Genomic DNA, 13,121 nt, shown 5'->3' with positions numbered 1-13,121 from the left:
CACAAGCTGGCAGAGGGTAGATTTAGCTAAATATCAGGAGGCGCTATTTCACTGTCAGGGCAGCTAAGATCTGGAACCAACTTCCAAGAGAAGTGGTGCTGGCTCCTACCCTGGGGGTCTTTAAGAGGAGGCTAGATGAACACCTTGCTGGGGTTGTTTGACCCCAGTACTCTTTCCTGCCATGGCAGGGGGTCGGACTCAATGATCTGCTCAGGTCCCTTCCGACCCTACAAACTATGAAACTATGCATGCAAATATAGGATGAGGGGCTTTTACCCCCCTACTGATTGTGGTGGGGAAGAAAGCTTCATCTTATATTGGAGTAAATATGGAACTAACACCTGTGTATAAACAGAACATTAACAGAACTGAAATGAGAAAACTGAAAAAAGTGCTAAGTGCAAAGTTTTTATGCCACCAGTGTGCCTCAAACCCAATGGAGATCATCCAGCAAGGAACAGTCTAAGACAGCATTTCTCAAACCCATGGGTTGCAACCCAAAAGTAGGTCACACAAGAAGATATGAAAGAGTCGTGAACAAACTTTAAAAATGCTTGGAACTGGGAGGAGTAGGAGGAGGTCAGAGGGTGGCAATGCACTGGGGGGCGAGGCACATGACCTCCCCTCCTCCCCTCAATTTGTGCAGCCACACAAGGCACGGAGCTGCAACCTGGTTGGACCAGCATATGCAGGAGCCACGTCCACAGCCCAACAGGACCCCATGCCAGCAGGTACTAGCACAAGAAGTAATGGATGACATGGGGTGGACCACATTGTCCTCACCTCCTCCCGCTTCCAGCCACTTCTACTCCAGGCCACAATTCTAACCTACTGCCTAGCCCAGCCACTGCCACCCCTCCCTTCGGGCTACGACTCTATCCCAGAGGTGACATGGGGCAGGGGCAGCACAGGTGGCTTGAGGGAAGCAGTGGTTGCACCATCCTGGTCATGGCGGTGGGGTAGAGCTGTGGCCTGGCACTTGAGCAGTTGGTGGCACAAAGAGGGGATGGCAGCTCAGGCCACTCACCCATTACTTCTCACACTGCTATAATTGCAACTGGAATAGGTGTCTCAGCAGTGTCAGCAATGACTCTTGCTGGCCCCACCCTCCCACACCTGGTCCCGCCCACCAGGCCATGGAGGCAGATTCTCCCCATGCTGGTCTGGCCAGGCGATAACCCCATGCCCACTGTGGGCACACAAATCTGGGGTGAGGTACATAACCCCCCTTTCCCCATACATAATGGGGAGCTGGGGCTAGCAAGTTGTTAGGGGCACTGGCAGGGCTGATAGGGTAGGGGGCTGTGGGTTAGGACTCAGGAGCACCAGCAGGGCCAGGAAGCTGAAGGTTGGGAGTGATGGGGGCCTCAAGTCCATAAAAGGTTGAGAACCACTGGTCTAAGACACTAGTCTGAAAACAAGCAGACCTGGTTCCTCTGTCCAAGTTATCAAGATGTGAAAGGTTAAATGATTAATCTTTTAACCTAGCCCAGTGATAACTGTTTAGCTTGCCAGTTACTGTTTAGTGTGGTGCTGGACACAGTCTGGCAGGGAAGAGAGGAAGAGAATCCATGCGGTGCCCTAACAGGAATCAGAAGGCAGCAAGGCAGGCAGGAGAAAGGGAGGGAGGGGGAATGGTGATGTGGGAATAGTACCCATAGCCCATGAGATTAAAGAAGAAAAAAAAAATGGACAGCCTAATGACTCATTAAGCAATTAGCTGCTTGTTCACAGATGTTCCCTCCCTCCCTACACCTGAGCTGTGTTATCTGGCAGGGCTTCACCTGAGCTGTGTTATCTGGCAGGGCTTGCCACAGCCCTCCATCCTTCTCTTTCCTACCCCATCCTACTTCCCCCCCATCCTACCCTCCCCCCATGGGTGTCAAAGGGCATGGGGAAGGGCTTCCAGCAGCAGTTCTGTCCAAGCTGCTGCATTATCCATTAACCAATATTATGCTTTGAAAGCTTTTTAAAAAGCAAAACACCACAGAAAACATAGGAGCATATAAACTGCATATCAAGCTCCTGGAAGATTAAGATGACAAGTGGAAGACTCAGTCTCAAAGACTTTTGTTTTGGTTTAAAATCAGGGGTATCAGAGATACAACCCTTTGGCTGGATTCACCATACACAGCCCCATCATCCAGCACCAGATGCTGTCCCTGAGTCTGAGCTGGCCCACATGCCATCAGACCAGCTTCAGCAGCAGCACCCACTCTGGGGTTTGTACTACAGTAGGTGCCTACTCTGGGACCCATGCTGCATACAACACCCACTCCAGCTTGTCTGGGATTTGCACTGCATGAAGCTCTCGGATCTGGCCTGGGGAGGCAGGGCTATCCTGTGTGACACAGAACCCAAACCAGCTGGGGGAGGTGGCATATGCTGCACAGAGCCCAAACCAGCTGAAGCAGGCACTACATGCAGCAAACATCCCAGGGACTGTGCTGCATGAAGCACCACCCATTCTGGGATCACAACATACAAGTCCTGGACCAGGTGCTGCTGGCCTGGATCTGGCAAGATGGGGAAGAGAGGTGGAGCAGGAGGTGATTCACGAGCCCAATCCAGTCTATGGACCAGCCTGGGACCAGGATGGATGAGTCTGACATCTCTTATTTAAACTGATGTGGTTTATGAGCTGTGAAATAAAAAAAAACTTGAGAAGATTTTAAATTATCTTCCATTGTCAGGGTAACAACTAAAGTTAATTAACATCCAAGCATTCTGTTGAAACTACACTTTAATTAAAAAAATTCTTAAAACAAAACAAAACTGAATACAGGTCAGCAGTGTGCCCTTGTTGCCAAGAAAGCTAATAGCATACTGGACTGCAATACCAGAAGCACTGCCAGCAGATCAAAAGAAGTAATTATTACCCTCTACTCTACATTAGTGAGGTCACATCTGGAGTACTGTGTCCGGTTTTGGGCCCCCCCACTACAAAAAGGACGCGGACAAGTAGGGGAGAGTCCACTGGAGGGCAGTGCAAATGGGTACGGGCTGGGACACATGACTTTGAAAAGAGGCTGAGGGAACGGCTTATTTAGTCTGCAAAAGAGAAGACTGAGAGGGAACTTGATAGCAGCCTTTGATGGAGCTACACTTCTCAGTGGTGGAAGATGACAGAACAAGGACCAATGGTCTAAAGTTGAATCAAGGGAAGTTTAGGTTGGCTATTAGAAAAAAACATTTCCACTGGGAGGGTGGTGAAGCACCGGAATGGGTTACCTAGAAAGGTGGTGGAATCTCTATCCTTAGGGGCTTTTAAGGTCTAGCTGGAATGATCTAGTTAGGGATAATCCTGCTCTGAGCAGGGGATTTGGCCTGGATGACCTTCAAGGTTCCTTCCAACCCTAATTTTCTACAATTCTATGATTCTAAACCGGGGCAGGCAATGCTTTTTGGCCAGAGTGCCAAAAAAGCTACAATGTCTACCTTGGAAAGTGCCCGAGTGCCAACATGCTGGAGCCTGGAACAGCTGTTTGCAGTCTCCTGACTGCAGCCAGCACACGGGACCCAGTCTGCTTGCACCAGGGCTTGCAGTGTCCCAGCTGCCTGCTGGGAGCACTCTGGGCTCCGTGGCTGGCAGCAGCTGCTTAGAGCCCGGGCTGGCAGTGGTATGGGCAGTGGTATGCCAAGGAAAATGGCCTTCTGTGCCATGTTTGGCACCCATGCCAGGGGTCGCTGACCCCTGTTCTAAACAAAAAACACTTTAAATAGTTAATTAATTCTATCAATCTACAGCTGCACTGGATGCAATATAAGAAAAGGCTTATGCATGATTCTGGTGTAGATCAATCAAATTAGGTCTATACCAAAATCCTAGATTGCTCTTTTGGCTTAGGATGAAGCAAAAGCTTCAGTTTCAGCTTCCTCCTCCTTTTCACTGTCTAATAATTTTACTACTTTCCACATGTAACACTGAGTGAACGCATATCTAACAAGCAAGTCCTCTGAACTGTGGCCTCTCAGTGACTGGCTTACAAGTAAGGGCTGGAATAAAAAAACTTAAATTCCTTCTTTTGAAAGCTGCACTACAAATCAGCAAGCAAAAAGAAAGCTCAGATTTCAATTTTTCAGGCTGCAGAGTGAGGAGAGATTGGCGATTGATTGGATGAATCAAAAACCTTGATTTCCTGTACACTCCTTAACTGCAAGGGCAGCTCACTGGCCCCAAAGCAATCATTTCTGGATGGCTCCCAAAAGCACTTATTAATATTGCCCATTTACTATGGTCAGTGAAAATAAATACTATGTTGTATTTCTAATCATTTCTGCAAAACATCTCATTTAAAAAAGAATGACATTCCTAAACCCTTATGTTCCAAGAATCTTTCCAACAAGGAAGATGATGCAACTTTTCAAAACTGACAAAGAGTTTACCAACACAAAGAAGTTCACCAATTTCAACACACATTAAACAACCAAAAAGGAAAGATTTAAACCATCAACATCATTTTTGCTGGACTAAACGCTTTAGCAGAAGCTTTCAACAGGTAACATATCCTACAGTAGGATATATTTCGGCAAGAATTTACTATTGATGTTAGTCCCCTAAGTGGTGGTAGAAATGAGAAACACCAACAAAGACTTGGATTTAGGTGGCCAGTAGCTTTTTAAATACTACAGCTAGGAGTGCGCCGATAGAGATGTTGGGGGCTGATATGGATCGCCAATTTTTAAGGAGACATATTGACTGATACCAATCCGATTTCCAATACAGCTGCGTGCAGCTGGTAAGTCTGTTGTAGTAGAAGAGGAGTGAGAAGGGAAGGGGCATGGCGGGGTGGGCGCAGATCAAGGCCCCTGAGGTTAAGGAGGAATAAGGCTGGAACTGGGGCAGGGCAGGGAAGGACAGAGCAACAGCTTGTCCAGGGGCTGCAGGGGGGGCAGCTCCCACCGCTGTGTGCACCCCAGAAGGGCATGGGGAGGGGAAAAACACATGTGCTCCCCGGATCTGCACAGGGTGGGGCAGGGCGAACTGCAGCTATGGACTGGGGCCAGGTGGCAGCAGCGCTGGGAGGGGAACAAAAGGGGGGGCTGCAGCCACCCTAAATTTTGCTGTAGCCCCCTTGTAGCCCCCTCCCAGTGCCACCACCACCCACCCTTAGTGCAACCCAGGCTCAACTTCAATCCCCTCCCCACCACATGCCGGGAAGAGCCTGGCGCAGCCCTGGCCCCAGCCAACGGCTGCAGCCTGCCCCGCCCCACTCCCCTCCCCCCGTGCAGTTGTGGAGAGGCATGCCCACCCCCATGCCTTCTGGGGTGAGCGCAGACGCAGGAGCCGGTCTCTCCCCACCCCATGGCTCTGTCCCACGCCCCAACCCACCCTGGCTGGGCAGCACTGGCCCCACTCCTTCCCTCACTGCAGGGGGCGAATATCTGCCCCCCCCCCCCCCCCAAGGTCCTTCCACCACAACAGATTTACCAGCTGCATGCAGCTCTCCAAGCTGCTGGGCTGTGCTCCTCACTGCCTAGGTGCTGCGCTACAGCGGCGTGTATGCATGGGTATTTATCAGCCAAATTATTGGCCACATCATGCTGATTTCCAGTACAATCAATTTTCTTTATATCGGTGCTGATACAATATCGAACCGATGTGTCGGTGCACCTCTAACTACAGCACATAGATCTGTTCACAGGATTTTCACAAATTAAACTTATCCTTTTTAGCCACAAACAATTGAGCTGCACCATGATAGAACGGTCTAATATAGATAATTAAAAATGTAATGTTAAAAAGTAAAAGGAAGCTACATAAATGCTTACACAAATTTTGTTTATGATATTCCATGCACAGTGAAACTTACTGTTTTAGTTCTTCTTTGAAAAGTTCCAAATTGCTCTTTTTCTTTTCTTTCTCCCCTTTTTTCAAAGGCTAAAACAAAAAGATATACCAACCAGTATTTCAGAACGACACCCAATGAAAATTTATTAAAACAGGGTTTGCAACCTATATTTTAAATTGCTTCCAAGCAACATTTATCTTTGATCCACAGATTTCCAAATGATTAAATGAAAATTAAACTGTGCAATCATTAAGATTAATTGGTAGGTGAAACAGAATTAAGAAAAATACAGAATTTAAGATTCTATATGAACTTTAACTCTGCCAGCTGAGTTCCTATGTTACAGTATAGCCTTTATTGTATCCTCAAGTTTCCACATTTTATTCACAACTTATGAACATTAAACATCTTGCAATGCATTTTGTCTTGTATATTTAAACATTTTCACAAATGTTTCCTGCATCCTTGGCAACTTAACCCCTTATGTTAACTAATACATATTTTTATTTAAACACAAGCAATACATTTGAGCAGAATTTCTTTTCTTGGTTTTTACTACCATGGAGAGAGAGCCCTGAGGAAATTAATTTGTAGGTCAAATTTTCAGAAAAATGCTCAAATTAAATTAATAATAAAAGGTATTCTAATATGTCAAGCTTTATTTGTTTCACAGCATATGCATTTTACCTGACTGTAGGGTGAACCATGTCATCTCCTGTCACATTATTTGCACATCACATAATTTAAATGATTTTTTTCATATAAACCAATGTAACAAATGTTTATCATATTACAGCTGTAGAAAAAAATTCCTACGGCAACATGGCAACAAAGGGCTCAGAGGACAAGATGTACTGCTGCTGCACTATTAGTAGTTCTATTTGTAATAGTTTCTCTTTACCCGCTGTGAAAACCTACATAGTTATTATTCAGTATTATACTACTATGACATAGCATGTAAAATTAGAAGTTCATAATTTTCAACACATGTATTTCTCCACACTAGCACACAGAATTATAAATGCCTGACACACATTTAGAGCTATATTTAAGAAATGTAACCATGTAATGAATATGATAATGAATATATGCTTTTATCACTCTTTCCAACTCAAGTGCTCAATTAAGAACTAACGTAGTCCTAGCAGTTCCTAGCAAGGTTGAATTTTCAGGTTTGTTTGTTTGTTTTTAAAGCAACACAGAAATCAGACCAAACAATGCACATATTAACTAACAGAACAAATCAAAAACAAAGAAAATAAAAGCAGGACTTCTTATTTATCAAGTTCTTCAGCTTATTGATCATAACGTGAAAGAGTGAAGAAGACTTTGCTCGAACAAAAACAAATAAATAAATAAATGTTGAAAGAAAAAACAAATGAGAAGCTTAAAATCAACCTAAAATTGAAAGTTTCTTACAGTTTTGATCTAAAAACAGGTGGTTATGATGAAAACTATTTTGGAATATTCACATGCTGCGGTGCTAACCAGTAACAGTCAGATCTGTTTTCCTGTTAAAACTATAAAATGTTACTTCATAATAAAGTTGCTTTGATCAAAACAAATGCTATAAAATGCATAAAATATTTCCTTTGCAAAAAAATCAAATCAAAGTATCATTTTAAAGATCTTTGGGATATTAGCTTGACTATGTGCTGTGATATCTACACTGACTTCCTGTTCAGTTTTAAGCAAATCCCCAACAGTAATTAAAAATAGATAGTAAAAATAATGATAAAACTACTCCGTGGGATGAGTTTATACACACCTATACATATGCATACCCATACCCCTCCAGATCAGTTTTGTGTATTAAAAAGAAAGTATTTTAAATAAGGGGGGGGGGAAACTTACAGGCTTTTTGGTTTCTATCATTAGAAGGGATGGAGGTTTCTCATTAGATGGTTGACTTTGTTGGTTTTTTTGATCTGAAAATCGTGATGAAGGTTTGTAGATTTTACCTCGTTTTTCATCTGTTTCATGGTCCTCTGAAATTAAAAAACAAAACCAATTAACAAATACTTTACTAAGTTTAAAGTTTAACAAATCAATGACAACTAGTTATTTGTTTCCTATCTTCATCCCCACAACCTGTAGCCTAAAAATACATTTATTCAAAAAGAAAAAAAAGTCAAGATGAGATGCTATAATGGAATCATGCTCTCTGCAAGGTAAGTACAATAGTTAAGAAACACTTTAAATAAGTGCAGTTGGGAAACAAAAATAATACTTTTATTTTAATAGAAAAACAAATTATTTCATTAATTTGCTAAAGAGCTATGCAAACAGCTCCAAAAAAATATTTATTAGATTTATATCCTGCCCTATCCAAAAGGATCAAAGCAGTTAAAAGCCAACCACTGTAGACACGATTCTCCAAACAACTCCTCCTCCAAAACCAAAGAACTCCAAACCTTCCCATCACCACACTTCCCTGCCCAAAACCCTACACAAGCAAACCCTCCCACTAATCATGGCTCCCAACTGCCATTCAAATCCAGTTGGAAACCTTTTCCCAACCCTCCCTGCAACTCTCCACCTCATTCCCACCACCCTGCCTCAACTCCAAGGGAAATCAAAGTCTCGAGAGTACAAGGAGCTACTTACTAACAAAGAGATACAATATTTACTTTAAAATAAAATCCAAACCTCAGCTTTTCCTTTTATATTTACCTACAGCTTGCTGGGGTAAGTGTTGCCAAAATACAACGCAGAAAATTCAGACTTACCACTCTTACTTTTGGATGCATTAACAACTCCTCCTCTCACAAATGTTTTTACTTTATTACCATCACTTCCTTCAAAGGCAGCAAGGAATTCTTCATAAATTTCTGCAGCAGCCTTCTCATCCTCCTACAGCGCAAATATAAAACTTATTAGAGGTGCCCAATACATCAGTAAATATCATATCCGCACCGATAAAAGGCAAATTGACACTATCAGCAATTGGCTTTATTTTGGCTGATGTAGCCAATAATGTCACTGATAAATGCCCATGCACACGCACAGTCATAACACAGACATTGCCAGGAATGCAACACAGCAGTTTGGAGAGCAGCATCCGGCCAGTAAGTTGGGGGCAGGGGCAGTGGGAAGGAGGAGAAGATCGAGGTCCCCATGGTGAGGGAAAGAATGGGCTCGGGCAGAGGAAGGCACTGCCTAGCCAGGGCAGGGAGAGACATGGGACAAAGCCATAGGCAGCTCATCCACGAAGGTGAGGGAGGCTGGGAAAGGGGGGGCAGCTCCCAACACTCCGTGTACCCTGGGGGAGGCATGTGGGGCATGTGCCCCCATCCGTGCACACGGCAAGGGCGGGCTGCCCACTGCAGGCTCTTCTCAGCAGTGGGGAGGAAGGAGAGGCTGAGCTAGGGCTGTGCTCAGGGCAAGCAGTGGCAGCACTGGGAGAAGGGGCTACAGGGGGGGATACGATGAATCTCGGGTTGGCCGTAGCCCTGCCATAGGCCTCCTCCCAGCACCACCACCACCACCCATGCCAGCCCAACTCTCCCACTAAGAGGTTAGCACAGCCCCCAGCCCCAAGCGCACAGCTCACCCTTGCTCCATGCATAAATACAGTGGCACGTGCCCCCCATGCCTCCCCCAGGGGTACACACAGCAGCAGGAGCTGCCCTCTCCAGCCTGACAACCTGCCTGCAGCTCCATCCCATGCCCCACCCTGGCAGCATCTGGCCCTGTGTCCCAGCTCCACTCCCTCCCTCACTATGGGGGCTTTGATCTGCACCCCATACCTCTCCGCCCATCCCCCCTCAACAGACTTACCAGCCAGACGCTGCTCTCCAAGCTGCCAAACTGCATATTGGCAATCAGAAAGGTATCAGCCAATATAGCTGGTTAATAATCAGCCGTTGGCCAAAAAAAATCTTTACCAGTGCACCCCTACTTTTAACTATTATTACAAAGTCTGAGACACAACTATTCTTAATCAGCCATAGGATTTCTTCTTTTATTTTCTAGAGTTCAAGAATTATGGGTGGCCGCATGACCAAATTATGTCAGATACATTTTCCTTTAAGACCAAAGGATTCAATTTTTCAGAGCAGAAATGCTGAAAGACTATGCCCATAGGAGTTGCACAAACAGCTAGATTTGTATAATCAAATGACTGTTCATTTAAAAAATGCAGTTGCTTTAATGGTCTGCAATTTAGAAGACTAAAGATAATGAGCACAAAATATTAGAAACCCTGGTTACAGTAGCTTCATTATACAGCTTTACCTTCTTTTTTAATTCCTCTTGTTCCTTCTTGCTTAAAGTCCTCTTGGCAGCACTCATTTTGCCAATACTGAATGCTTTAAGTTTGCTTTCCATAAGAGGCTGCAAAAGGAAGAGGAAAAGCAAAGCTTAACTGAATTTTTTAAAAATAATTCTTAAACACCTTTTTTATTTAATTCTAGCAACTAAACCAATGCTTTACCTAAAAGACTTTGCCAATGCTACCTGCATTTAGCTGGAAGAACAGGAAAGCTACCTCAGCCTCCCTTGCAACCTGTAGTTCTCCAACAATCAATAAGATTTTGAAATATTTTTATAATATAACTATTATCGGTACTCAGGTGAGAAGGCTTTCAAAAGAAAAACTTTTAATAACACCAAGAAAACTTAGCTTGGTTATCTACTGTTATATTCTGCACAAACCTTTAAGAAATCTAAGTATGTTTGTGAACCTGTTACATAGGTACACAGATTTTAGGATTTACTGAAGCATAGTTGCTAAAACTCTAGAGAACAACATAATTTATATCAGGGCTATCTAACTGAAGGATAATTTTAAGTAAAGTAAAAGCTTTGTTATCCAGCATGAGTGGGGTAAAGGGAGTGCCAGTTATCTAAAAATTTGCACTGTCTGTAGCGCTTCAAAGGTACTTGGAGCACTTCAAGCAGAGCATCTGTTCATGGCCTCAATGTACCAAGAATGTGACACAAAAGAAAACCTCAAGGAAAGGCAATAAAGCAAGAAATCTAGCCAATCAGTTTTAAAAAAGTCTGTTGTGCTAGCAAAAAAGGTAATGTTTAAAAGAGAAATCAGTTCTAATTTATCTTGAAAAACTAACTTTACACACCCAACATCACTTTAAGCAGAGGTTCCCAAACACTGTGCTGTGGCCCAGTACCAGGCTGAGAAGTGTTGGCTGCTGGGTCATGGCACAAGCACCCCACTCAGACCCACATCTGTCTGCCTGGGCAAGCAGCTTCCACTGCCAGCAGTCACATGCAGGGTTAAAGCTGGTCAGTGGAGCAGCCCCAGGAAGAAGGCAGCCACTCTGTGCGCCCTGTGCCAGTTCACAGCATAGAAAAGGTTGGGAACCACTGACTTTAAGGATCATCGATTCTAAACAAATTGAGCTATGCCTAGTTTAAACAGTTTCTTCAGTGTAACAATAAATGTTCTATCCTCACAACTGTTTTTTCCTGCTCAAATACCTGTTTCCATTGCAAAGAATATTCAGCAAAGATTATTATACCGGCAGTTATGAAAGAAAAGATCTTGTGCTAAGCTTGTTTTGTGGGCTGTAACTGAGGGAAAGCAAAACTCTACAGTGCCACTGAACTATAACTGTTATAAAGAATGAGTTTTTAAGTGCTAAACTGAGGCACACTGTCTCACTACAGGACATAACCTATTTATGTTAAAAACATGTGACATGGGAGACTGACAAGCCAAAAGGTAAAATAATTCTGTAAACCATTTCCTAATAAATACCAACAAGTAACATGTATTACCCATCAATGACAGCTAGCTGTGGCAAAATAAGTATTCTTTTAATGAGACACCTATATTCTGATCTTTCAGACTTACATGTGTATCTGCAGATCCAGTAGTATGTACTGCCTCTGGCGCTCTGACCTGTAGGCGAAAGAAAAACAGTCATTCAACATACAGGAGATAAGCAAAAAAAAAACTTCCCCTGTCAACTGCAGTTTTGGAATTTTCATTTCAGTGTCCATCATCATTATTCCTAAAATCATCCCTGGCCTCAGATATTTAAGACTAAAACCCTAAGCAGTACAACATACTTACAGAATGTCACTTTTAGGGTAAGGCAGACAAGGATCCAGAGCAGTCAATGTTTTGTGTTCACCATAAACACCCAAATTCTGCCCCTTGGATTTCACGGTGTCATTATCCCTTTCACCAGAATGCTATACTGAACCTGCTTACATCCTGATTGTCCATTAAATGGTACATTATTTGTTTTATATTTGTCTTTAGTAAATATCTTATTAGTTCCTAGCTATCAGCATACTATATTTAAAAACTGGAAGGAGGCAATATAAAGGAGGACCGATCATGAACTTAAATCCTTACTACTGAGATGTATATTAGTTGACAATAATTAGCATCCTAGTATAGCCCAGTAAGAAACAAAGTCCTTCTTCTATTAAATTGAATATATGAGAGTTCTGGGCCTATACCTTACAAGAATTATACATAGTCAATAGTAATTTTTTTAAAACTTACTATATATAACAGTGGGGAAATATGTGCAACTGTATCAATGCTGCTTCAAAGAAAATATGACAATGTTCTTGGTTAATTCTTTGTTGAATGTCAAACATGCTATCGCACACAGAATTTGAAACACAAGTACAATACAATGTTCTCCAAAGCATAAGTTTCCCCACTTTATGCCATTACTGCATGCACTATTTTCTAGAAAAGCAGCTCTTTTTGGGGTATGAACAGAATGAAAGGGATAAATTTGTCTTTCAAGACTCAATACAAGCAGTAACTTTAAGAGTAGATTTTGTGTTGCAGATATCAACTAGGTTGTATAAGCCACTTTATGGACCAAGTCAAGCACAGATCAACCAACAGTATCACAGAGCCACAACTGGTTCCCTCCGGTCTCTTGTGACAACACAGTCCCAAAAACCTATTATTTCAGGCAGAGGAAATCAACAAGAAAAATATGTATTCCAGTTGCTTGTTTTTGGCATCCATAAGATTGGATTATATTAATTTTATTACTGAAGTTCTGAGGGTGAGATTTATTACTTAAGAACAGAAGATTTTAAAATATTTTTCTACACATCTAACATTTAATGCTTTCAGATAGAATGACTGGACAGGTAAGTGAACTGAAACATTGCATTGTTTTTTTCATTTCAGATGTGAAAAGTGGCTCAACATAAAAGAATCTGCAGACCTAGATTACTGATTGAGAGTAAAATCTCTAAAACAGATTAGTTTAAATATTGTAAATTGCTGTGCTACTTCTGGAATCTGTCCGAATTATCTTTTTCCTTTTCTCTCTAAACTTTCTGTGGATATGTGTGCATGTAACACAACAAATATTCAACTAAACT

The 13,121-nt window shown here is 42.8% G+C and overlaps 1 protein-coding gene across 1 annotated transcript in view; it reads right to left on the bottom strand.

Annotated features, from left to right (window-relative positions):
• The window catches only part of U2SURP (U2 snRNP associated SURP domain containing), a 90,609-nt gene that overhangs the window by 65,731 nt on the left and 11,757 nt on the right, over positions 1 to 13,121 (bottom strand). The window contains exons 2-6 of the mRNA XM_090051878.1: positions 11,611 to 11,658; positions 10,029 to 10,127; positions 8,522 to 8,645; positions 7,647 to 7,780; positions 5,814 to 5,881 (exon numbers count right to left, since the gene is read on the bottom strand). Coding sequence (XP_089908004.1) covers positions 5,814 to 5,881; positions 7,647 to 7,780; positions 8,522 to 8,645; positions 10,029 to 10,127; positions 11,611 to 11,658 — 473 coding nt within the window. The remainder of the gene's footprint in view (positions 1 to 5,813; positions 5,882 to 7,646; positions 7,781 to 8,521; positions 8,646 to 10,028; positions 10,128 to 11,610; positions 11,659 to 13,121) is intronic.

The sequence above is a fragment of the Crocodylus siamensis genome, chromosome 6 (assembly GCF_052110815.1).
Source record: "Crocodylus siamensis isolate JL-2025a chromosome 6, ASM5211081v1, whole genome shotgun sequence".
Taxonomy (NCBI): domain Eukaryota; kingdom Metazoa; phylum Chordata; order Crocodylia; family Crocodylidae; genus Crocodylus; species Crocodylus siamensis.
This window is presented reverse-complemented; position numbering and strand designations above follow the sequence as displayed.